Raw genomic sequence first — 24195 nt, 5'->3', positions numbered from 1 at the left:
AAAAAAGCACAAATTTCTAAAAAACGAAAAAAAATCGACGAAAGATAGTACTTAAAAACATTTTAACTTAGTTTTTTTTTAATTTTCTATCGTTTTTGCTAAAGACATTACTTCATAAAGATAGCCTCTTATCTAGAACAAAAGAAAAAACATTATAAAACAATGTGTTTAATTAAGCGACAACAGAAAATCACAGTAAAATTTTCACAGTTTGAAATATTCACGGTAAGGTAATAATAGTTTTGAACCAACTTTCTTGTAAAAACAAAAAAAAATATATTAACTGTATTAAACTCATATAAGTTTTCCAGCAATAAAAAAACAAATCGACAAAAATAACGCAGTAAACACTTCACAGTTACATAAAAAATACTTCACAGTAAAATGTTCAGTCTACATTCTGTTTATTATAGTATTTAAGAAAGTAAAATAGCAATTTTTATCATACCAAAAGTTTTAATTTTACTGTTACATAAAAAAAACTTCACAGTAAAATGTCTACACTCTGTTTGCTATAAAATCTAGATAAAGTTTAATAACAAACTGTATTACAAACAACACAGTAAAGGTTTTCACAGTACAATCACAAATAAAATGTTTAACAGTGAAATGTGGAATAAAAACACATGCAGGTTTTTTAGCAAATAAAAATAAAATAACCTGCGACAAAAATAAAAACAGTAAATACTTTACAAGTGAAAAATATTTCACTGCACAATTCTAAACCCTGTCCCCCACCGAACCCGCCACTTTTTGAGTGTCTAGCGCCAGCAAGTGTTGGATCAGGTACTCGCTCGTGACGTCACTGGGCATGAAGTAGGAGGGGTGGTGGCGGTCGGTGCTCTCGTCGTCGCTGTCCACGGTGACGTCATCCAACTGTGACGTCATCTTCTCGTGGACTTCCTCGCCCAGCAAGCAGTACAGGCACTCCGCCATCTCCTCGTGCGTCAGGTGCTCCCCTGTGAAAATTAAAGAATTAATGAATTATTTGAGAAAAAAAATTAACATTTTCAAACTTTTCTGTTGAATACTCTCCTAAGATGTTATAAATATCTTTTAATTTAGAAAGAAAAAATGTTTTAAATTTCTAATTCTTATTTTTTAGATTTGTTGCAAGTTGAAGCCAATTCTTTTTTTAGTGCTTAAATTCTGTTTAAACCCTCACTCCTAAATTGTAATTAAATTTGGTTGAGTTGTTAAAATTAACCTTTCTTCGCACGATAAGTACTTTCTAAAATTGCTATAAATATTTTTTAATTTGAAAAATTTTTAAAGCTAATTAACTTTTTGTCTCAGAGTTGTTGCACCTTCAAACTTGTCCTATTTGGTGACTCAATTATGTCTAACTTTCCTAAATTGTAACAATTATCTTTTTAAGTCAATACAGTAAACTTTAGAGTTAGGTTGTTATGAAGTAAATACATTTTCTGCAAACAAACCAAGTTCAGTGATGAGTTAAAAAAAAAAAAGTAATGAGCAATAAAATTATCATCTGAAATTTTTCTCTGGCATTTTCTAATTACTAGATTATCTACATTTTTAACCTAGTTTTAGTTAGTTTCTATAAAGTCAAGAGTACAGAAAAAACCCGGGCATAAAAAAGCTGACACTCAAGCAATTAATAAGAGTCAATTACTAGTTACTTAATATACTTAAAAAAAACTATCAATTAATACGGAAAAACTTTCTTTTTAAGTACAAAAAAAAATTAACACCAAACAAACCAATGCAATGCAGGTGTGAACAGTTTGGAGAAATAAGTGTTAAATGTTTTACAATATTTATTCAACTTTGCTCGTAAGAAATTGGCGGTTAGAAACATCAAATACTTAATCACTTTTCAACTCAGGCAAATTTCAATATTAACAAACAAACCGAGGTGCTGTAGGACATGCAGCAGGTAGTTCCTGTCCATCACGTTCGGCTTGTCCTTCTGGGAGTTGAGAGTTTGGAACGCTCTCGTCACCTCGTTCACCGACAACCCGAACGCAGGCCGGTGGTTTATGTAAACTGCAGAAGAATATCGACCATACTTGAAATGCTTATTATTTTGTTAAATCGTTAAAATAAGTTAAAAAACGAAAACAAAACATTTACATTAGTTTTGCTTAACTTTTCCAAATAAAGTTTTAACAATTTGATTTCAAAAAAAAGTAATATTTAACATTACTGAATGTAAATGTTATTATTCAAAACATTTTGTTTATAAGAAAACTTATATTTTGATAGCAACAAAGTGTTAAGCATTTGGAAAACTTTCTACTTACTATACTCAACATTTAATGAGTATAAAAATTAAGACCCTAGTTATAAGCACCTAGAGTATATGCAAATTTTATAATGCTGTACCTTAATTTTTAAGTTAGTTTTTATTTAAAACTTTCTACCAGAGTTCCTTAGTAACTGAGAAAAAAAACTACTTTTGTTATATATACAAATCAGTATGGTTATAAGTTTATTTCTTACAACATGCTTAATTCAAGGCAACGATCACAATAACAAAGTGGTTTAAATTTGATTATTAAAACATACTGTAAAAAGTCAACTTAATAGCATAACTTGTATCAGTCATTTCTATATATGTAACTAAGTGTTTATTTATTATATATGTTTATATATATTAGCAGTATTTACCATACCAGTCAATGAATAACCTCTAAATTAGAATTAATTAAATGTTTCAACCGAAACATAAGAGTACATAAGTTTAAAGTTTTTAAATAAGTCAAATTTATCATTGCTGTTACTGCTTATTCAAAATTTTTGATAAATTCATTAACAACAAAATAGTAATTTTATTTGATACCACTTCTGTTAACATTTTTATGAAAAACAAATTTCCGGCTTGATCTCGATAATTAAAAATAAATAAATCTAATTTACACTGCTGATAAAAATTTGTTAATTGTTTATTACCTATTGTTAGGTTCGAGCTAAAAATTAATTAAAATTAATTTAAACTAAATTTAAGTTGTTTGATTTTAAATTTATTAAAACTTTTAATATAACATTGAATGAAGTATATAAAAGCTAATTGGCTGAGGAATAAGAGCTCCTATCAAAAAATATAAAATAAGTTGAAAACTTTTACAATATGAGTGTAAAAAATTATGAGAAAACTAAAAAAAAAGTACTAAGTATTAGAAACTTAAAAAAATTACCATTAATCAAACTTGAATAATTAAAAAACCATAATAAAGAACTTAATATTTAGATGAAAAATATAAAATTAAAAGTCAAAACTTAACTTCAAGTACTAAAAATTAGTCTAAGACTCAGAAAAAAACTAGCTTGAGTTTGTAAAAAAAATCAAACCTGAGTCAGATGTGTTTTTCAAAAAACTAGCCTAAGTTGGCCAGATCTTTTTAAAATATAAAACTAACCTGAATTAGCCAGTAAAAGTGGCAACCCAGTAATATTCATATACATGTATACCTCTACTGCTAGATAAGTTTAAACGAATCAATTAGTTTTATAAGCATATTCTTATTTATAATTGACACTTATTTATTGAGGAAACTGTTGTTTTTACTGTATGTTGTTCAACATAAACTTTTAGAAAGCTTAAACTAGTATAACAACAAGTATAAGGCGTTAATTTAGTTTCAAAGTTTTAATTAATATTAAAACAAACTTTATCTTTTGTACATTTTTTGAATTCATAAAAAGTATTTTGCTGTGTTATTAAAACTTACGTTTAATGAAGTCGTCCAGGTTAATTTTGGTCACATACTTGTTTGTTTTGGCGTAATCCCTAAACTTCACTTCATTGATCATATCTTCTATCTGCGAATTGTGTGATAAATTGCATTAGTTCATTATCACCTTTTAGACGGATTAAGTTAGCGTTGATAAGAAAATGTTCATAAAGTTATTAAAAAAAAACTTGTTAATTTGACAATTGAAGAAGCTATAATTGGAAATTTTTAGTGAGAAAAAAATTGGAATAAAAAATTAAGTTTAGTATAGTTTTTTATTTTTGAACAAATCTGTTTTTTATGTTTTCATTTAAAATGTTTTAATTTAAATATTTTATCAATATCTTCAAAAAGACTTGAAAACGGTAACATTAATTAAGAACTACTCAAACATACAGTTAAATAAATTTTTTTTAATAAATTTAAAATTAAATGTAACTAATAGAACAAAGAAAAATTAATAAAGACAAGTTATAAATAAGTTTGCAAATATTGCAAAAATAATCTCTATGTATAATTAAGTATGTAATTTAATTTTTTGTATAATTATACAAATTTTAAACTTTTTTGTTAAACTAATAAAAATTACTCTTACATAAAGAAGTTTTAGAAAACATGTTAGTCAACTCAATCAAATTCTAAACAAATTAAATTGGAAGACTTTTGGTTTTGTTTGTTTTTAACTGTAATAAAAGTATTAAACTGTTACTCATAAATAAATGAGTTAATATATTCAATTTGAATAAAGTTGAATTTATAACTATAAAACCCTTTCAAAGCAAAATATTTTTTTCAATTAAAATCTAAATAAAAACCTCGTTAATAAGTTGTTTCAAGTTTTTAAATTTATTTTTTCCGAAAACTTAAATTTTGTTTCTATGCCAACTAACAATTAGAAAGTAGTTTAACTTTAACGGTAGTTTACATCGTCTATTTTTAGAACAAATTCAAACTGTGATTAACAAAATGTGGTTATTAGATTAATTGAATGAAAATATTATGTAAGTTAAACTTGTTATATTTAGCAATTATGTACATATAAAACTATTTAATTTTAGATTGATTACTTTTGTAAAAAAATGACAGAGCTTATTTATGTTTAGAGCTTCTTTTTGTAGATACACTTTAAAAAGATAGAAACTAATTACTTTTAGTTAGAGTTTTACAGAAAAATGATATTCTATTAAAAAAAAACTTTTAAGAACAAAATTAATTGATTCATCTGAGCTTTACAAATAGTAACATGCTTTAGGTAAAGAGAATGAATGATTAACAATGTACGTTTATAACCGAGCTGCAATCAAAAGTTGTGGAAGAAACTTTGTGTTTTGTATAAGAACTTGCAGTTCAAAACTAACAAAAAACAAAAACAACGAAAACAAACAAGAGTCACAAAAATCTGGCAATCATGAATTTTCGCCTTTGTCCGTAGTAGGCGAGGATTTTAAAAAGCTTTTTAAAGTCAACGACAGACAACTGAACCATAATTTACACAACAACAATAATTATTACGAAAATGTAGTAATTAGAAGTGAAAGTTTAAGCAAACTCGCTGTTCGGATCAGAGAAGTTTGCAAGGAAGTTTATTGCAAAGGCAAGGAGAATTTACCTTGGAAAGAACAAGTTGCCAAAGTTTACGAGAAAAGTTTGGAAAAGCTGCCTTCGCGAGAAAACATAAGAAAATCGTACGAAAGATCTGCGGAAAAAATCAATGAAACTTATCACGTAGGCAAGAAAAAGTTGCCATCATTTGAAGAATTTAAAATTTTAGCCAATGAAAATTACCCACCAACTGAAAATCGTCTGCAGAAAGTCAAACTTGAATTTTTCATCAAGTTAAAAAAAATTTCCGAGGACAGAATAAACAAAATTAAGAAGACCGGTTCGCAAGTTTCCGTGCATGAAAAAATAAAATTCACCCAAGACATCAATCATGATACTAATATTAAAAATATTAACATTAAAGCTGTTCCGATAGCCGAATTTTCAAGCAGATCGGCAGACAACTCTGTCAGAAACTTGCAAAATCGTGAAAAGCATCATGAAAATTTTCAAGCCGCTGAAGCAGGAGCCGCGAGCAAATTGGCGACAAAGTTGAACGAGCAGCTGGATTCGATCAGCAAGAGCAGTTACGCGAAGAAAACGCAACAGGCGTACAGACGAGTCGCTGACAACAACGAGCTCAAAGTGGAAAAAGTCAAATCGGCCAGGAAAGTGTACGGGGATGCGATTGGCGGGAAAGCGAAGCAGCTCTACAGCGACCTGAAAGCAGACGAAAAGGTGAAAATAATGAAAGAAGTAAACGACAGATGGAAAGATCACTACAAGAATCTTACAGGGGAGTCGCTCACAAGCACGGTTGAAAGAACCTACAGAGGTGCGAGGACCGAAGCTAATAACTTGTACGTCTCGGCCAGGCTGTGGGTGGAAAAAAACAAGGGGACGGACCTTGGGGAGGTGGCCACGTACAGGGAGCTGGTTGCGAGGGACAGTTTCAACAGGGACGGCATGAAAACCTTCCCGCTTCTGGTGCTTCCACTTTTGAACAAAACCTTCCTCCTTCTACTCGTTCCGACGCTGGTGCTGCCCAGGAAGATGCTGCCGAGGAGCTTCTGGTCGGAGAAGCAGCGCAACATGTACCTGGTGCAGAACCACTTCGAGAAGATGTCGGAACTTCACGACGTCGTGCTCATGCTCGGCGAGGCGAAAAGCGCGGGAAATTTTTCCGCGGCAAAACCTTGCGGTTTCGTCGAAGAGGCGGTTAACACACTGCAGAGGAACGAGCCTGTGTGCAACAAAACCCTGTTAAAGATGAAGGACGAGTTCAGGAAAAACCCGTTCCTGGTGGACGAGGCAAGCGTGCCGGTTTTGAGGGCCGTTTGCAAGATGTTCGAGGTGAACAGCTTCGGCACGATCGACGTTTTGAGGGGGAGACTGCACAGGCGAGCGCACGACCTCATGCTGGTGGACGGGAAACTGCAGGGGGAGGGTTTCGGTCGGATGAGCGGGGAAGAAGTGAGTGAAGCTTGCAGCGCGAGAGGGGTGAACGGGGTGGCTGTGAGCAGGGAGGCGGGGGAGTACTGGCTGGCGAACTGGGTGGAATTGAGTGGTAGGTGCTTGAAGGTGGACTCGAACTTCTACTTGTACGCCATGATGGCCAATATGGGCTTCAATCAGGATAATTTTGAAAACAGGATTTTCGGCTAATTTTTTTGTTTTGAGTGGGATAATGTTGAAACAGCGAAATAGATTTTGGCTTGGAACGGTAAAAAGATTAAAAAAACTTAGCAATTGCATTTGCTTTGATGAAAACAATGATAATTTGAAATTAAACAAAGTTGTGCAAAATTAAAATTGATTGACCTTTTTGGTAATTGATAAATTCGCAAGATTAAAACAAAATAATCAGATAAGTACCAAAAGTTGAAAATTTTACTTTAAAACTTATTTCACAGCTAGTATGCTTTATTTACTTTGGAAGTTTATGAAGTAAACATAAATTTTAAGAGTTTTTCTGCTTAAAACTTCATAATAGAACTTAAATACATACATTTTAAATTTCTGTCAACAAATGTGTTAAAACTATTTAAACTTAAGAGAAAAAATATGTTATACTTTTCTACTTTAATTTTTAATCTTTTTTAAAGTTCTAAATGTCAAATTTTATAACATTTTATACTTAAACTAAGTTCAGATTAATACTACTACTGCATAGTTTCAAAATTAATTAAGTACAAGAAAGTATTCAATTACAAAATGATCTTTAAATATTTGTAATGCATTACTTTTAAGCTTTGACTTATTAATTATTTATAAGAAACAGAATATATTAACCGAAAAAAACAAATACAAGTAATAAAGTAGATTTTGAGTAGATTTAATAACCTTAAGATGTTCAATATATGGATCAGTCTACTTTTAAACCAACATTAAATCCACTATATCTATAATACTAAAATAACAAAATAAACTAACTCAAACAATACATTTTAAGTAACTCTAACAATTTAAATTACTTATTAATAATACTTTTATTGTTTTATTTTTTTAGATACATGGTTGCCACTCTTAAAATAAATAAAAAATCAAGGTGACCTTAAACTGCATTAAGTCATCCTGAAGTTTTTTAATCCTTAAAAAAATAAGTTTTGCCTCTGGCGCAAACTACTTGCCCATGATCATTTTTATTCATTATTAAAAGGAAGGTGTGGTATGTATATGCTATTTTGCATTAGATGTTCACTAAACTTATGAAAAATGCTTTTTTTAAATATTCATTATTAAAAGGTTAAATCTATTCAGATTAAAATAGTTTTGTAACCATGTTAACAAAGTTTATGTATAAAATAAAATAGTTAAAATTTTTCTTTGAAATTTTAATTTACTTACTTAAATCTTACTAAATAAAGTACTCACTTGTATGAATAAACCTAAATCATGATAAATATTTATTTCATATTTAAAATAAAACTACAATGCTATTTCTAAGAATAGTGAATAACTAACCAAAACTGAAAAATTAATAAGAAATCATTTCAAAATCAATAAAATCATGTTCTTGGACAAAATTGGTTATATAAAATAACAAAATACGCTGTAAATTGATCAACTAAATATTATTCTATGTCTAGAAAAAAACACGTTCTGAGATTTATTTAAAATCTTAAAACTATTCTGAGACTTTTATAAAAATCAAAACTGCCCTGAATCATCCTGAGTTAGAAAAAAATTTCAAAATATCCTGAGTTTCCCTGAGTGTGTATTTCACAAAAATACAATACTGTATATATTTTATCTCAAATAAATTGCTAAAAAATTTAAATTAATATGTATCACAACTGGTGTGTTTCAAAACTGTTATGTTAGAAAAGCTTCAAGTAATAGGCTAAATCATATTCATGTAAATTTTAAAAAGAAGTGATTGTATGTGATACTAATTTACTACAACTTTAAAAAACTGATAACTTTAATGTACTTCAAAAAATATTTTTACAACAAACTATAGTTGTTTACAATAACGTTAAAAAAAAAAATTATTTGAATTTGATTTTATTAAAAATGCTTGAAAAATTATGATATTATTTAAACATATCATATCCTTTAAAACTGCTCAAAACTTTATAGTTTAAGTGTAATCTTTAAAAAGGTAAACGTTTTGAAAGTTTAGCTTGAGAAAAAGAATTTCAAGGGTTTTTTTTTCAAGACATACCAAGTTTATCAACTTTGAAAAATATCATAAAACAAGAAGGTTTTTTAGGGAGTAAAATATTTTGTGTCAACCCTGATTTTATCATTATAATATACTGTGAACTAAAAACTTTTAATAACATTTTAACAGTGATTACCAGCATTGCAAGTAAACTTGGATAGCTAGATTTCAGAAACTTTGCAAAAAAAACTAGTAACAAATTTGAAATTAATAATGACTGTTTTTGACTGAAATCATTGATGTATGTAACTTATTTAATCAGATACAAGTTCGTTCTTGACAGAGGAAACAACTCCTGGCAAAAAAGAAGGACCATAGTTATGGAACATAAGAAGTTTTAGCAAACCGTAACAAAACACGAAGCAACATAAATCTTTTTTTTAAATATTTGTAACTAATAATCTTAATCACTTTACTAGTATAAAAACAATGTAACAAGCTGTTTATATTTAAGTATACAATAAAAAAACAATTCACAAAAAAAAAATAGTACAGAGTATTGCTTGTAGAAATAAAAACAAAAAAAAGTCAGGCTTGGTCAACTAATAGAACTAAACAGTTACACGAACCTCTAAAAACATTTAAAAAGAGCCAACCTCTTGTTCTGACAAAATACTTGCTGAAATAAAAGTAAAGAAAAAAAAGAGTTTGGTCGTGCGACTATTAACATTAAACAATAACACGAACCAACCTCTCAAACACTTCAATCAAAATAAAGCGAGCCAACCTCCTGTTCGGACGGGTAGAAGCCCAGGCTCCTCATGATGTTGGGTATCTGCTCCAGCTTGATGAAGTCCTGCGCCCTCCGCACCTCCATGCTCTCCTCCCCCTCCTCTCTGATCTGCGCGTAGTAGAACATGTCCACTATCTCCCGCATCAGCTCCCCCTCCCTCCCCCCTTCCAACAACGAGTAGAAGGGGTCCAGGGGGGATTCCCCCTCTCCGAGCCTCTCCATCGCTTCCAACGCGCTGTTCGCATCCGGGTTAGTAAAAGAAACTTGGTTTTGAAAATTATAGCCGCAAACCTTCAACAATAACTTTCAAAAAAATTAATTGAAAACTTTATTGTTATTTATTTAACTTAAAACTATGAACCTCAGTTGTGACCGTTGATTTTACAACCCTGGCCCATAAGTCCTAAAACTATGTTTTCACTGTTCTTATCTCATTTAAACCCTATTACAAACAAAACCCTTTAAACCAAACTTTAAACCACGTGCAAAAAATTAAACCTTTGCTGTTATTTTTTATTAACTTAACCTTCAGTGAAACTTAGGTCCGTTGTAAACTACAATAAAAGTCATTTAAGTTTTAGATAAAATATTCTTTTTTAACATGTATAAACTATATTTTAAATTTAATAAAACCGCCTCGTAATCGATTTTCCACAAAAACTTGAAAGCAACCAATAAACAACCAACAAATACATGCATATGTGAAATAACACTCACTCGTAACTGATCTTCCACATGTGCACTGAAGCGTTAACCGAGCTGGCTGCGAACACGAACCTCCCATCATAGCTGCACTCCACCTGCGACACTCCCCCTGCACTGCCACCCAGCGGCTGACCCGTCGCACCCACCGACCTGTGCTGGCTGCCGTCTAGTGGCAGCAGTTGCAGCCCCACCTTGGTGTCGGTGGCGTAGCACAGGACCCGCTTGTACTTGACGCCGTTCGGCGGGGTCGGAACTTTGGGCACTATCTTCAACCTGCAACGAGGGTTGCGATTTGTTTTTGCGGTTTGCACAAGTATGATTGTTAATGCAAGCCGGTGTAAATAGTTTGATTGGGTCTTTCAAGATTTTGTTGTTTTGAAAATCAAAAAGAAGCGTTTTGAACTTGCTTCTAATTTAACAAAATTAAAAAAGCATAAGTGATATTAAAAACCATATCAAGCGTATCTTAATGCATTTACAAAACAAACGCTGTAGCTAAGTAGTGCAACATTTTAATCTAATAACGCAATTTATCAATTTATTTCTAAAAAATTTAATCGTCCACTCAAAACATCACTGAAAAAACTCACGAGTAAATGGGAGAGTCGAATGTGGGGGCGAGGAAGGTGTACCTGCACATCTTGGTGGTGGAGTTGTACAGCTTCAGCTTGTGCTGGTTGTTGGAAGTCAGCAGGAACACTTCGTTCGAAGACACGGCGTCGCAGGGGTAGAACTCCAGCGAGAGCGGCAGCGCTGTCTGCTCGATTCTGTGGATGGACTTCAGAGACAACGTGTCGTTTGAAGAGTTGGCGAGGTCGTATTCCACCTGAACAGTTTTTTTTTTGTGAGCTACCACATAAGCAAAAATAAATACTTTTATTTTTATACAGAATTATTTTCCCATGACATAACGTTTCAAAGAATACAGTAACCTCTCGCATCTTTACGCATTTTTTTCTGTGGACACAATGTGCGTAAATAAGCGAGAGGTTACTGTACAGTTATGGAACAACGTTTTACTCTGTCAGAAATAATTAACAGGATTCTTTTACATAGACTACTAGTATTTATGTCGCTAGAAGAGTTGGTCATGTCGTACTTTACCTGATTTTTTTTTTGTGTGAGCTAACACATGCAACTAAAAATACTCGATTTTAAAGAAGACTTTATTGAAAACTTTCAAAAGAAGTTCTATTATAAAACAAAACTCCTCTTAATTAAATGTCTTCTGTTATAATTAGGTTCTAGCACAAGTAGAATTGATTTATGATGGAATCATTTGAAACAAATACATGTACTTGTTTTCTTTGAAATCAAGTTGAGAGCTTTAATTGTAGCACTCAAAAATGTTCTACTTGAATATAAAAAAGATTAGGTTGAAGTATTGCCATGAAGACGGCCACATAATTTTTTTTTATTAAAAAACATTACGATGGAACTTATTTTTGCGATCAATAGTTTAATTTTTTAACTCCTTAACTTTTGTAAGTGAGTTCCTACCCTCAAGGTTGTAAGCAGCAAAAACAGATTGAGAACAATCACATAAATGTAGATAAAACAAAAAAGTTTTAGAAATTACACGTGGTATAAGTTTTTATGAATAATAAAAACTATGTTTTTCCAGTAAGGGTGTATATTAAAATTATAATAAGTTACACATGATAAAAACTATTTTATAACCTGCTTAAAAAAGTTCAAACAGGCATTATACATAGTAAAGTCTGAAAGACTATATGTGTCCGCATAGTTTTCACATAAAAGCAAGTTTTATACCGGACTGTTATATGCTCTTGTAAACCTTTTTTTTTAACTTAAATATTAGTTTGAGACAACTTGGTAACTGAAAAGAGTTCAGGAAACCTGCTTTCATACGACAGAAAACAACTTAAATTGAAAACCAAAACCTAGAAGTTAAAAAAAAAACTAAGTTAAGTAGATGTCGTTCAGAAAAGCTGTTTCCAAACAAAAGTTACTCATATTAACATAATTGTATTAAATTAACAAATAATTATATTAATACCATGTTTCGGTCGCTTCCCAACGTGATCAGCCTGCACTCCGTTGTTTCGTCATCAATGCCGAACATGAGATCGTTTATGACGTCATAATGCGACTTGTACCTGCCCAGGCACTTCCACTTCTCAACCGTCTTTTCGAACACCGTCACTGTGAAGCAGGCGTCCTTCATGAAAAAATAACTAATTCTAATTATATTATGTTTTAAAAGTTGTTTTGTTTCTATTTAAAAAAGGTATCTTTACAGCTATATGCAAATATTAACTTTGAGTAATCTATTTTTATTTATAGTTATTAACATAATATTTATTTATTTGCTGTTTTTTTTTTGTATAACTTTTGTATCAATGTTTGGCAAAGTGCAATTCATTTCGAACCTACAGCTGAAGATTCAAAACAATTTTATTGTTTTTCTAAAACATAGGTTTTTTATTCTTAAATTATAACTTTTACAATAAACTATATCTAGTTAATTATATCTAGTTATATCGTATTAAAACTTAATTTCTTCAAAAATATAACAGTATTAAATTTGAGTAAGCTTTAAAAGTCTTTTTTTGGTAGTCTGTCTATACGCAAACATTGATTTTAAGCATTCTACCTACATTGTATATTTTTAACTTAAAATAAACCGAGACGATATTGTATACCGATCAAACATAAAAGAATAAATTAAATAAAAAAATTACATTACAGTTTAGAATTGTTTATATAAAACTTGCAAAATTCATCCTTCATCTCAACTCACAGCAGTGGCGAGATACTTGGAATGGTGGGAAAAGGCCATTTTGGTTATGGATTCCCGCGAAAAGTTGAAGTTCTTCTCCGTGGTCAGCGAATTCGCGTCCAAAATGCTCACACCACCATCCATAAATCCGCATGCTGAAATTTGATATTTGAATATTTTTTAATAATAAAAAACACCAGTTTCATACTCTACCCTTTTACTATCCAAAAATAAAAGCTATATTAAAAAAAAACTTTGGTGATAAACAACGCGAAATATTAATGTGTGAAAATACAAATCTAAAAATTTACAATTTGTTTAACATGGAAAACAACATGCTTGTTTAAAGTACAAGTTTATTTACCAGTGAATTACTTATGTCCTTGGTTATACATATCTAAAAATGCATAACTTATATAGACAATGTTATTTACATTACTATTACTACAATGCATAGAACTAATTTTATTAATAGTATGTATATATGTTATTTTTGCTTAATTAGGTTGACTTGGGTTACTAAATTTAATGTACACATTACATAAAGACATGGCAAACATTTTCTTTAAATATTACATTATGACTTTCGTACATCTACAAGCTTACGTCAAATTTCATAAAAACATGTTTGGTAGGAACAACTAAATAAAAGTGTTCAAAATTTACTATAGTTTCTAATCAGTTGGTCATTTAGGTTTACAACTTTAAATAACAAACCAACCGATTAATGAGGAGTCGTGGTTGAACACCAAACTGTTTACCCCGTGACCTCTCACCTGAGTGAACAGCCTTGTTGCTATCACTTCCCTTTATTATTATTACGTTTTCGATAATTGAAAAGTTATCAAATCATTTTTTATTACATTAATACACTTTTGAAATCATGTTAAGCTTTTTTTTTTTTACCTTGTGCTATTGAATGTCTTTTTATAGCTTTTAAATTTTTCAAAACAAATTTAATAACAGTGGAAAAAGTTTTTACAAAGTTGTATAATGTAATATTGTAAAACAAAAACAGAGATTGAAATAACTTCGAACAACCAATTCATTACATTTAACAAGCATGTAAATTATAACAACTTAGTTGTGCATTGTGAAAAAAAAAACACTTAGTTATAAATTGTGCTTATTAACAACTTACTTTTTATCATAATCACAAACTTTAACCAGTCCGTTTTTACTTCCAATGCATATAAGAGACCTGGAAGTAAAAAAAAAAAATTAATGACTAAAAATACTAATTTAGTTTAAGACCTGAATTTAAAAAAAGCTATATTTAGATTAATTAGGTTTTGAGAAATATCAAAACTTATATTTTTACTAAACCACATACATTTTTGACTAGAGAATTTGAAGTTATGGTAAGATAAATGTATTTAAACAGAGTTATGTATTTGTGCTATCTATTTTATAATAATTTACTGTAATTGTAAGTTGACTAAAGTGTAAGGTTTATTTAGAAAAACTACATTCACTATTATCATTTAAACTGTTTTGTATTCTTTTTATGTGTTATAAATATCAAAACATAATAAAAAAATTATGCAAATTGATAAAAAACCTAGTTACTAACTTATCAGAACTCATCAAAAAGTTTTATGAAACTAGTAAGCAGTTATGACATCAAAAATCATTTTATACACACAAATTGTTTCGAAAAAAAAAAGTAAACTTGATGCGCATAGAACGTTTTTTTATCAGACTTCTAGCAAGCTGGAAAAAAATATATATACCTAGGATTTTATACTTTTTTGTAAAACTTCCTTATATCATTTTGGGTGGGTTTAGAGTGTTGGACAAAATTTTAGGATTGCTTTAAATACATGCAGTATTTTACCGGTACTCTTGAGTTAGTTTGTTTATTTGTTTTTACTTCATCATTAGTTAGAACTCTACTCAAATAAACATTACAAATAGTTAAAAATTTACCCAAAATAAACCGTTTGCGCAGAATAAAACTACAAATTACACACAATTACAAGTATAATCATTATAGACGTTAAGGGGCTCAAATGACCGACTAGTTGAAACTGTTTCAAAACTGCGCAGGGTACTTTTTTATAAACAACTGCATTTTTTTAAATAGATATTTATAAGCCTGTGATCATGAATACATAGAGAATACTTTTTGACTTTTTATTCGACGGTTTGTTTTTCTTTACCATATATGATTGTTTTAAATTCTTATGTTATGATTGTTTAAGGTCTAGATGAATTTTAATGCAAAAATTTTTTTTATTAAAAATAGTTATCTATACTTGCTTTGATCAAGTATTTAAGTAAAGAAGAAATAAAATATATTTGTTTTTTTATGAGAAAGCCCCTAAGATAAAAATTACTGCAAAGTAGAAAACTTGCTACAATGTTGCACTAATAAGTTTAATTACTTTTAACAAAAACATTATTTTTTAAAACTTCAAAAAACTTGTGCTAGTGTATTTCGCCGTTGAATTACTGTTTTTTAAGAGCTGTATAAACAATTATTACATCAAATAACTATATTAAACGAATTTTATTATAAACTATAAAATTTGGACACATAAGATATTATTGTCCAGTTTTAAAGTAAAGAAAACTATCTTGTACAAAAATTTTAAATTAATGTAGTTTTGATAAATCAGAATTGCTAACTTCTAATCAAAAATTTTTTTTTATGTGTTTTAAAAAGCTTTTAAGAAGTTTAACGGAAATTTTTTTTCAATTGATTCTTGTAAATTAGAAACTTAGCAGTATTAAAATGATAGTAATTATTAACCACGTTATGTGGTTGCAAAAAATTTCAATTTTTTCACAAATCCCATTTGACTATTTTTCAGAAAATAAGTATTCTATATTCAAAACTGTGTAAGCCAACAATTGCTGTAAAAATTTATGACGTCAGTATTAGAATCCTATGACAAGATAATTGTATGATACAGGGACGTAGCTAGATCAAAATAGTTACGAATCTGCAAAAATTTAAACATCTGAAATGACGCGTGATAACGTCCTGGCGGGAACACAGCAATTTAAACTACCTCTAATACACAACCGACGGTTCTTCTTCAAATAAAACCTTGGCGCTTTCTCACCTTTCATATTTTTCATCCACCTTTCACATACACACACACATTCACTTAACATATATTAATATAATTATATATCCTAAGTAATATATACAGGGTTCGTGCGCGAAATTTCTTTCATTTAGCCTGACTGAAACCAATTTAGCCTGACATCTTTTCAAAGAAAGGAAAATCCCCTTTAGAAGTCATTTAAGGTATTTGGGGGTCTTGATTAGTACTATTATAGTTACTGACCAGCTTTATCTCAAAACTATTTTGAGCTATATAAATCTGCAAAAAGCAACTCATAGCTTAGTTACAACTCAATAAATTAAGACTAAATTGTGAAAAAGGTAATTGACCCCCTATGCCCTTAACATAACAAATTCAGTGATAAGTTTTAAAATAATTTCTATATCTAATCTATTACTAGTGTAAAAATTTAATATTACTAAACACAATTGTTCAATTTATTTAAGCACTAAGTAAAAACATTATAACCAGAAGATTTATAATAAAACGACGTGCATTGTCGTGTTTTATTAAAATTTTAAATGAAACCCTTACATGAAATTAAAATAAGTAAATAATGTTTATTACAGTACTTTGACTGTTACTTAAAATTGGTACACAATCAAATCCTAAACTCTAAATAAATAAGTCATATCAGATTTAAAAAGCTTACACTTCAATAAAAAAACCTTTAATATTTGTTTTTGTAAAGAAATATGAGTTATACCTAAAATTTGTACTCCCACAAAACTTAGTATTTAAATCTTGAAGCTAAGTTTAAGTGTTGTGAATAACTCTAATAACTTTAAACAAACAGTAAAATATATGAATAAACTGCAAACAGTTTTAATTTAAAAGTATTTGGTATAAAGCCTTTAAATAAGAAATTAAAACAGTTCAACCAACTAAGCTCTGAAAACATAGCTGATGTAAACAAATTCAAACAAACAGCTAAATAGTTGAACTAAACTGTAGTGTATAAACTGATTTTTTTTAATGAATTTTCATAATTATGACGTATATAATCTACTCAAAACAAAATAATGAAGATTCTTAAAAATTTTTTAGAGATTCAACAAAAGGTTTTAAGCATTTATTTTTACAAATACTGACCGATTTTGTCTATAATCACTAAATCTTTTTTTAGAAATAAATTCACATCTCAATTTCATCTTAAAAAGATTTCTCAATTATTTCAATCAAAAACTTTCAAGCATTTGAACTGAGAAAAACTAAGATTCTAAAATTTTTGATCAAAAAACTGATTTAGCCTGACGTTTTTCAACTTTTTTCAAAAAAACTGATTTAGCCTGACGCGCACGAACCCTGTATATAGTTTTAATCAATTATTATTAATATATCTATTTCGCACAAGTCACTTTCTATTCTACGACATTTCATATATTCATTTTACCCTCGGACTATAATTCTTCACACCTTTATGTGTTAAGTTCCAAGTTTAATTGGAAGCCTGTACTCAAATCACAGAAAACCGTACTTTTTTACCTACTACGCCCAAGAGAGCTAGTATGTTTTTTACTGCAGGTTTATACTTAGCATATGACTACCTCGTTGTTTTAAATTTTAACTTTCATATATAACACAGTTTACTTATTAAATATTTAAAATATATGTATGGGATATTTAATTTAAACACCCGACTGCTATTTTATCAATCAATTATTTTTTCAATTATTAAATACAATATATATGTAATTTAAGTCATTGTGATTTTATGTATGTCACTGTAACTTAATTATCGGTCAGTACTTTGTAAGCTCAATAACAAGTTTGTTTTTTTTGTGTTTTGTTTTCTTAAATTTTAATTATTTTAATTTTGATCTTTACATTTGAACTAACATATTTGTTTTATTTTGTTCAAAATAGATTAGAAACATAAAAACTAAATTAACATACTCTGCAATACTAATTAAATAGTTGAAATAACCTTATTTATATTGTGACATAATTGTTAGATGTAATGAATTATTTTGTTTGTTTATTAACAATAGCAAAATTTGAATCAGTTTTCTTTCCATTAACGTGAGTTGTTTGTTTATATTATTATTTTGTTGTGTATTTTAGTTTACTTTACTTATTTTAGACTTAATAATCACAAATATTATATAGTTTTATAACAGTCGGATTTAATATTAAATATTTTACCTATTATTAACTATTATCTGTAGAAAATATTTTATTTTAATGAATACATGTATACACCTACTTTACTATATGCTTCTATTCTTTCATTACAGTAATTATTTTTTTACAGAACCCAGTTGAAGTGTGTTGATTCGTTAACACACAGAAACATATGTTGGTACAATAAAGGAAGATTACTGTATAATTTGTTTTTTTTATATTCCAGTGAATAATTAATGTTGAATTTATCCATATGCTATGGTTTATAAAATAAGTTAGTTCTTACTTTTATTGATAGTTAATTATAAAGCTGCCCTTCAATTCAAATGCAATGTTTTCGAAACCTTTGTTAGGACATCAGGAATAAATTAGCTTTCAGTTAAACTTGTATCTAACTAAAATTTTTCTTTAAATTGAATTAATTCAACATATCAAAGTATTTAACAACAGGCAAGTTTCTCATACTAAAAAATTTAAGATCAAATTACCAAACACTCTAAAATTGAGCATTGAAGGAAAAAAAGAAAATTCTAAAAATAATAAATACTACAACATAAAAAAAATCGCAATATTAACTTTAAAATAAGCATTAAAACAAAAGAAAAATAATGATAATAAAACAATCAAACTTGTTGAGTGATACAGATATGAGCTATAAGTGACAGCGAAACAGTTGTAGTGCATTAAATAGATATTAGCTGACTATAATTATTAATTTTAAGTAACCAAACAATCAAACATCTATAAATTGAGTGTTGAAACGAAATTAAATTTCAAACAACCATTTATTGATATTTAAACATGTTGTAAAAACATACTTTACAAAAGAATCAATTCAATCTGAAGATCCTTATACTGAAAAATATTCATTACGATTTTAGACAGCTACTAAGTTTCTCTACTGAACGGATTATGAAACTGCGATTCTTATTTAAAAAGTATAATAAACAATGAACTTTACCGCAAGATCAACAACAACAGCATCCGAGACAATCCTACGACCGGTTTCGTCCTTATTAGGACTCATCAGGCAGGAATAGTCGCGAGAAACCGCTATTGTGATCTTAAACAAGCGGGCTTAAGTACAATGCACTGAAGCGACCGTTTGTGAGTAAAGTTGAAAAAATGACACAGCTATATCATTCACAGCTCAACGTCTCAGACATTGTCAGCTTGTTGTGAGATTATAGTCTGCGCTCGTTTGATCAGTTTTAGCCAGTATTTATTTCGGCCATCATCAACAAGTTGAGATGTTTTATGCCATCGATAATAAGCAATGAACTTTACCGCAAGATCAACAACAACAAAAAGAAAATTCAAAAAGAAAATTCCTAAAAAATCTAAACATTTAAACAACAACACAATCAAACTTGTTGGGGGAGGTGGATATGCAGTGGAAGGAGGACGAGCACTCGCTGATGAGGTTCACCATCTTGCACCCGTTCGGCTGGTAGTTCACCATCTGTCCGTGGCTTGTACTCACCACGCACGTGGGCACCACGAACGCCGGCTGGTTTATTGTGACGTCAGTGGGAAACCCCTCCTCGTGGTCCAACCTGCACATTAGTTGAAATTTTATTTTTAAGGAATTTTTTAATGTTACATAAAATAGTTTTAAAGCTCTTCGTTTTCTATTGGGTTGTTTGAAGTTTATTTTTAGTTTGCAGTGTTGACTTTTTATGCTTGTGATGATTATGTGTGTAAAAAAGTTTGTACCCTGGAAAAAGTCCATATTACAGTGCTGAACTATGATTTATAAGTTATCTTTTTTTAAATATTTCAGTTCAACTTTTTTTTTCTACATAAATTATTAAAGAAATAGCTTTATGGATTTTTTCAAAAAAAAAAACTTATCATTAAGTAGGTTTTATTGTGGCTAAGTTTTCCTTTAAAACTGTTTATAAATTAAAATTAAGCTGTAACTTAGGTTATATATTTTTTTCTTTTTAATGTAAGAACATAGACTATTAAGTTGAACAGGAAAAACATAAGTTATTACAGCAACAGTTGTTTAACATGGTTAAAAATTTCAGAAAAAAATTAAACAAGGTGTTTTTTTAATTTTAAAGAAATATTAATATTAAAAACTATAAAAGATCACAATCCAATTCGAATTCGTTTATGCTAATTAAATCTTAAATAAGAGTGACTAGATCGGCTACAACAAGTTTTAATTTTAAACAACATACACAAATTTATTAAATTTTTAAATATACCTAACACAGTTTGTTTAAAACAGCTAACATCAGTTAAGTTGGTTTTTTTTTCAGCAGCAATTAGATACTAGGAGCCTTACAGCAGCAATTAGTTTACAATACCTAAATACTATGACATAAGGCTCCTAGTATCTAGTGAAACTCTTCACAAAAAAAACTTAAGTTTGGTAAACTGTTATACATTGTTTTCGAAATTTATTCAATCTTAAAACAAACCTTACACACGCTGCTCAACTCTGACATCAGTCAAAGTCACTCTTTTATGGTCAACAACACTCGCAAACAACCCCTTTACAACCAATAACAAAACTCACAGCTCAAGGTGTTGGATAACTCACGGCTCAAGATATTAAAAACAATTTACACCAGTAAAAGTTAATTCTATAATCATTTTTACAATAACTACAAAAGATAACTTTACTACAAAAGAAACAAAATAAAAACTCACAGTTCAAGGTGGTGCTCCCTGCCCGTGTCGAAGCTGAGCGACACGATGTGCCCGTTCAACTTGTGCTCCCGGTTGTCGATGTAGTGCATCATCATCAGGTTCTGGTCGAAGAACTTGATGCACCCCCCCGCGTCGCCCACCACCACCAACCCGTCGTAAGTCTGCTGCATGGCGGTGATTCCCCTTTGAGACAAGCGGATCATCTTGTGCGGCCGCCGCTTGTACGACTTCACCACACCTGTGAGTTTTTGTTTTTGTTTACTGCTCACTGTCGCTGCTAGCGGTAGAAATTTTAGCGGGTTGCTTGTTAGAGCCAACAGTGAAAAACATTTTTTTTTTGTAAATTTGCTACCTGATTGAGTTGAAGTAACTTAGTGCAGAAGTCCAATATGCTTTAATTTGAAGTGTTTACGGGTCGTTAGCACAATAAGCGGTTAAAAATATTGTTTTGATAGTAAACATAACTTTTGTGCATCGATTAGAGAAACAAAAAAAATTAAAACATAAGTATAACAACAGAGAAAAATAGTAGTCAAAGTATAGTAAATTTAAACGAATATAAATGTATGAACATTTACCAATCAAAAAGAAACTGCAAAGATAAAAAAATCCAAAAATAAATTAAAACACTATCATGATAACTTAATGGCGTTCTCAACTTTAATGTTTCAATCTAAAGCTATAAGATATTAACTGCGGTGAGATAATTGTACCTTTATTTTGAGCTGATCTATTTGGGTTCCAAACAGCTACATGACCGTTCAAAGTTGATGTGAGGCAAACGTCTTTAGGTGAGTGCTGTACATTTAGTTAGATCAAATAAAAGTGTATACATACATAGAAATTAAGAAAAATTCTGGAACGGACCCTAATACGTTTAAAATCTAAAAAGTACTATAATAAACTAATGAAGTTTAAGCGTCCAAAAGTTACACAACTTAAACTTTTGTAATTTATTTAGAAGCAATTTCACGATTTTGAAAACAAAAGCTTAAAATAATTTCCGAAAGTACAGTTGATCATTTTTTAGGCTTTTTATCACACTTAAATTAGTTATTAGAAAAAAATGTTTTCCAATGCTAACCTGGAACAAGGAGGTGTTGAACAACCCGACACTTTTGTTGAAAGTGGAATCGTTCAAGGCGGGAGCGTCGAACTTCAGTTTTCCCGACTGAAAGTTTGTTCGAATTGTCAGTTACAAATGAACCAAACTTGTGTACGGCATTCTAAACTTGAGCTAACAGTTAATATACAGCTCATAGCAGCTTGTTTCAGTTTGAATACTAACACAATTAACTTTGAAAACATTTCAAACATAAGCAAAACCGAGCCTAATTTTATTCAGCAACAAAACACTAAACAAGTACTAATTTCATCAAGCAACCGACCCGCCACGAGTAGAATATGACCTGGGTGTCGCTGTTGCTGACGATGAGGTGGGGGTCTTCCGGGTGGAAGCTCACCTTGCGCTGCACCTTCAGCTGCCGCTGCTTCAGCTCGGCTTTCAACGACGGCACGCTGCTCACCGTCCAGTCCCACAGCAGCGCCTTTGAAAAACATTTGTGAACAACTTTTCGGGTGTTGATTTTGATAGAAATTTGAACTTTTTTTATGTGATTTTTTACTGTTGTTTTTTATCGTTTAATAAGTCATTATTATCTGCTTAGTGATCACTTTTGAGCAATACATTCCCTCAAGGGCACTTTTTATTTTTTTTTAAATCAGACAATTATAGTTAAACTTTTTTCATGACTTTGTCTTGAAGACTAATTCATTTTCATGTTAAAGTCAATGTTTTGCTACACTTCTCACTTTTGTTTCTAAGAGCATTTAAAAAAACTAAATTTAAAATGGTGGTTAGAACAAAAATACTCAAAAGAACTATATAGTATATAAAACTATATAAATATTCATTTATAGTTTTTAGCTTTTAAAGTAGGCAAACATTAGTTCTTTGAGAAATTAGCAAGCCTAAAAAAATGAGTGTTGGCTATAAATTAACAGGTATATTAGTAATTTATACTCACACGGTTGCATAATTTATTATACGGAATAGATACAAAACTAAACCAATTTTGTATATCTTTTTAGTTGTTCAATTATATGAATTTCATTATAACGACAAAAGTTTATTCGAGTTGTTGATATTTCTCATTAAACAGCCAACATTGTTATTGAAACCTTACACAACTGAACACAAATTGAGTGAAGTCAAACAAACTTGTTGGTGGGTGTCGTGATGGGTGATGGCGAATATGTACTTGGCGTCGTGGGAAATGTTGATTGCCGAAATGTACTCGTCACTTGTACCATCGACCACGTCGAATATCGTCTGAACTGGTATGCTGTTTGCATATAATGGTGTGAAATAAATAATACTTGGATTATTTATCACAACATTGTTTGTTTTACCTTATTGAAAATTTAAAAGTATCTAATCTGCTTGACAAGAATTTTAAAATGTGCCACCTTAAATTTTATCCAAAATTGCCGTTTAACGTAAAAATAATTATAGTTTTACAACTTTCGATAACTGAAAACTTTACACTCATTGTTCACTTAGTCAAACAATCAAACATTAAAACTTGTGCAAATTACCCGGTATAGGTGTCCCACACGATGACGCAAGCGTCCTTTCCCTTGTCGCAAGTAACCAGCCATCTCCTGTCCCCGCTGCTGCATATGTGGGTTATCGCGTTCACCTGTGTAAACATGTCAACTGTTGGATAATTTACATTGTTGCTTTCATAGCTTGCTTTAGTAAGTGTTTGAACAAAACTAGTACAAGAAACAACACGGAACATGTATGAAAGTTACTGTACTTTCACTTTATGAATGTACATGCGTTCAATAGGGCACTCAGTTGCTTTAAAATATACTTTTTAAACTACTAAGTAGACTTACTTTATTTTAAATATTATTTCTGATAAAGTTTGAGAAATGCTGACTTATAAAACATACATTTCTACATTTATTGCATATATGCACTTAAGCCCGCTTGGTTAAAATCACAACAGCGGTTTCTCGCGACTATGCCTGCCTGATGAGTCCTAAAAAGGACGAAACCGGTCGTAGGTTGTTTTGGATACTGTGTTTGTTGGTCGTGCGGTGAAGTTCATTGTTTATACATTTACTATAGAAAAAAAAAAAGAGAATAATAACTTTTTTTAAGTTTTGGCTTCGATAGACATAGACAAACCTACTTGACTCAACATATACAAATTACTATGAAACCTCAGTTG

General features: G+C 30.1%; 1 protein-coding gene across 1 annotated transcript in view; it reads right to left on the bottom strand.

The window, feature by feature from the left end:
• Positions 1 to 393: 393 nt before the first annotated feature.
• Positions 394 to 24195, bottom strand: part of LOC145849885 (cilia- and flagella-associated protein 251-like) — a 28851-nt gene continuing 5049 nt past the window's right edge. The window contains exons 5-21 of the mRNA XM_082954981.1: positions 23552 to 23655; positions 23175 to 23298; positions 22342 to 22500; positions 22038 to 22124; positions 21667 to 21751; positions 20954 to 21191; positions 19660 to 19845; positions 14230 to 14289; positions 13810 to 13895; positions 13110 to 13243; positions 12366 to 12527; positions 10936 to 11171; positions 10358 to 10618; positions 9635 to 9875; positions 3696 to 3786; positions 1876 to 2010; positions 394 to 959 (exon numbers count right to left, since the gene is read on the bottom strand). Coding sequence (XP_082811107.1) covers positions 721 to 959; positions 1876 to 2010; positions 3696 to 3786; positions 9635 to 9875; positions 10358 to 10618; positions 10936 to 11171; positions 12366 to 12527; positions 13110 to 13243; positions 13810 to 13895; positions 14230 to 14289; positions 19660 to 19845; positions 20954 to 21191; positions 21667 to 21751; positions 22038 to 22124; positions 22342 to 22500; positions 23175 to 23298; positions 23552 to 23655 — 2628 coding nt within the window. The 3' untranslated portion in view covers positions 394 to 720. The remainder of the gene's footprint in view (positions 960 to 1875; positions 2011 to 3695; positions 3787 to 9634; positions 9876 to 10357; positions 10619 to 10935; positions 11172 to 12365; positions 12528 to 13109; positions 13244 to 13809; positions 13896 to 14229; positions 14290 to 19659; positions 19846 to 20953; positions 21192 to 21666; positions 21752 to 22037; positions 22125 to 22341; positions 22501 to 23174; positions 23299 to 23551; positions 23656 to 24195) is intronic.

This window comes from Thalia democratica, chromosome 2 (assembly GCF_965202585.1).
Source record: "Thalia democratica chromosome 2, ktThaDemo2.hap1.1, whole genome shotgun sequence".
In the NCBI taxonomy this organism is placed as follows: Eukaryota; Metazoa; Chordata; class Thaliacea; order Salpida; family Salpidae; genus Thalia; species Thalia democratica.
This window is presented reverse-complemented; position numbering and strand designations above follow the sequence as displayed.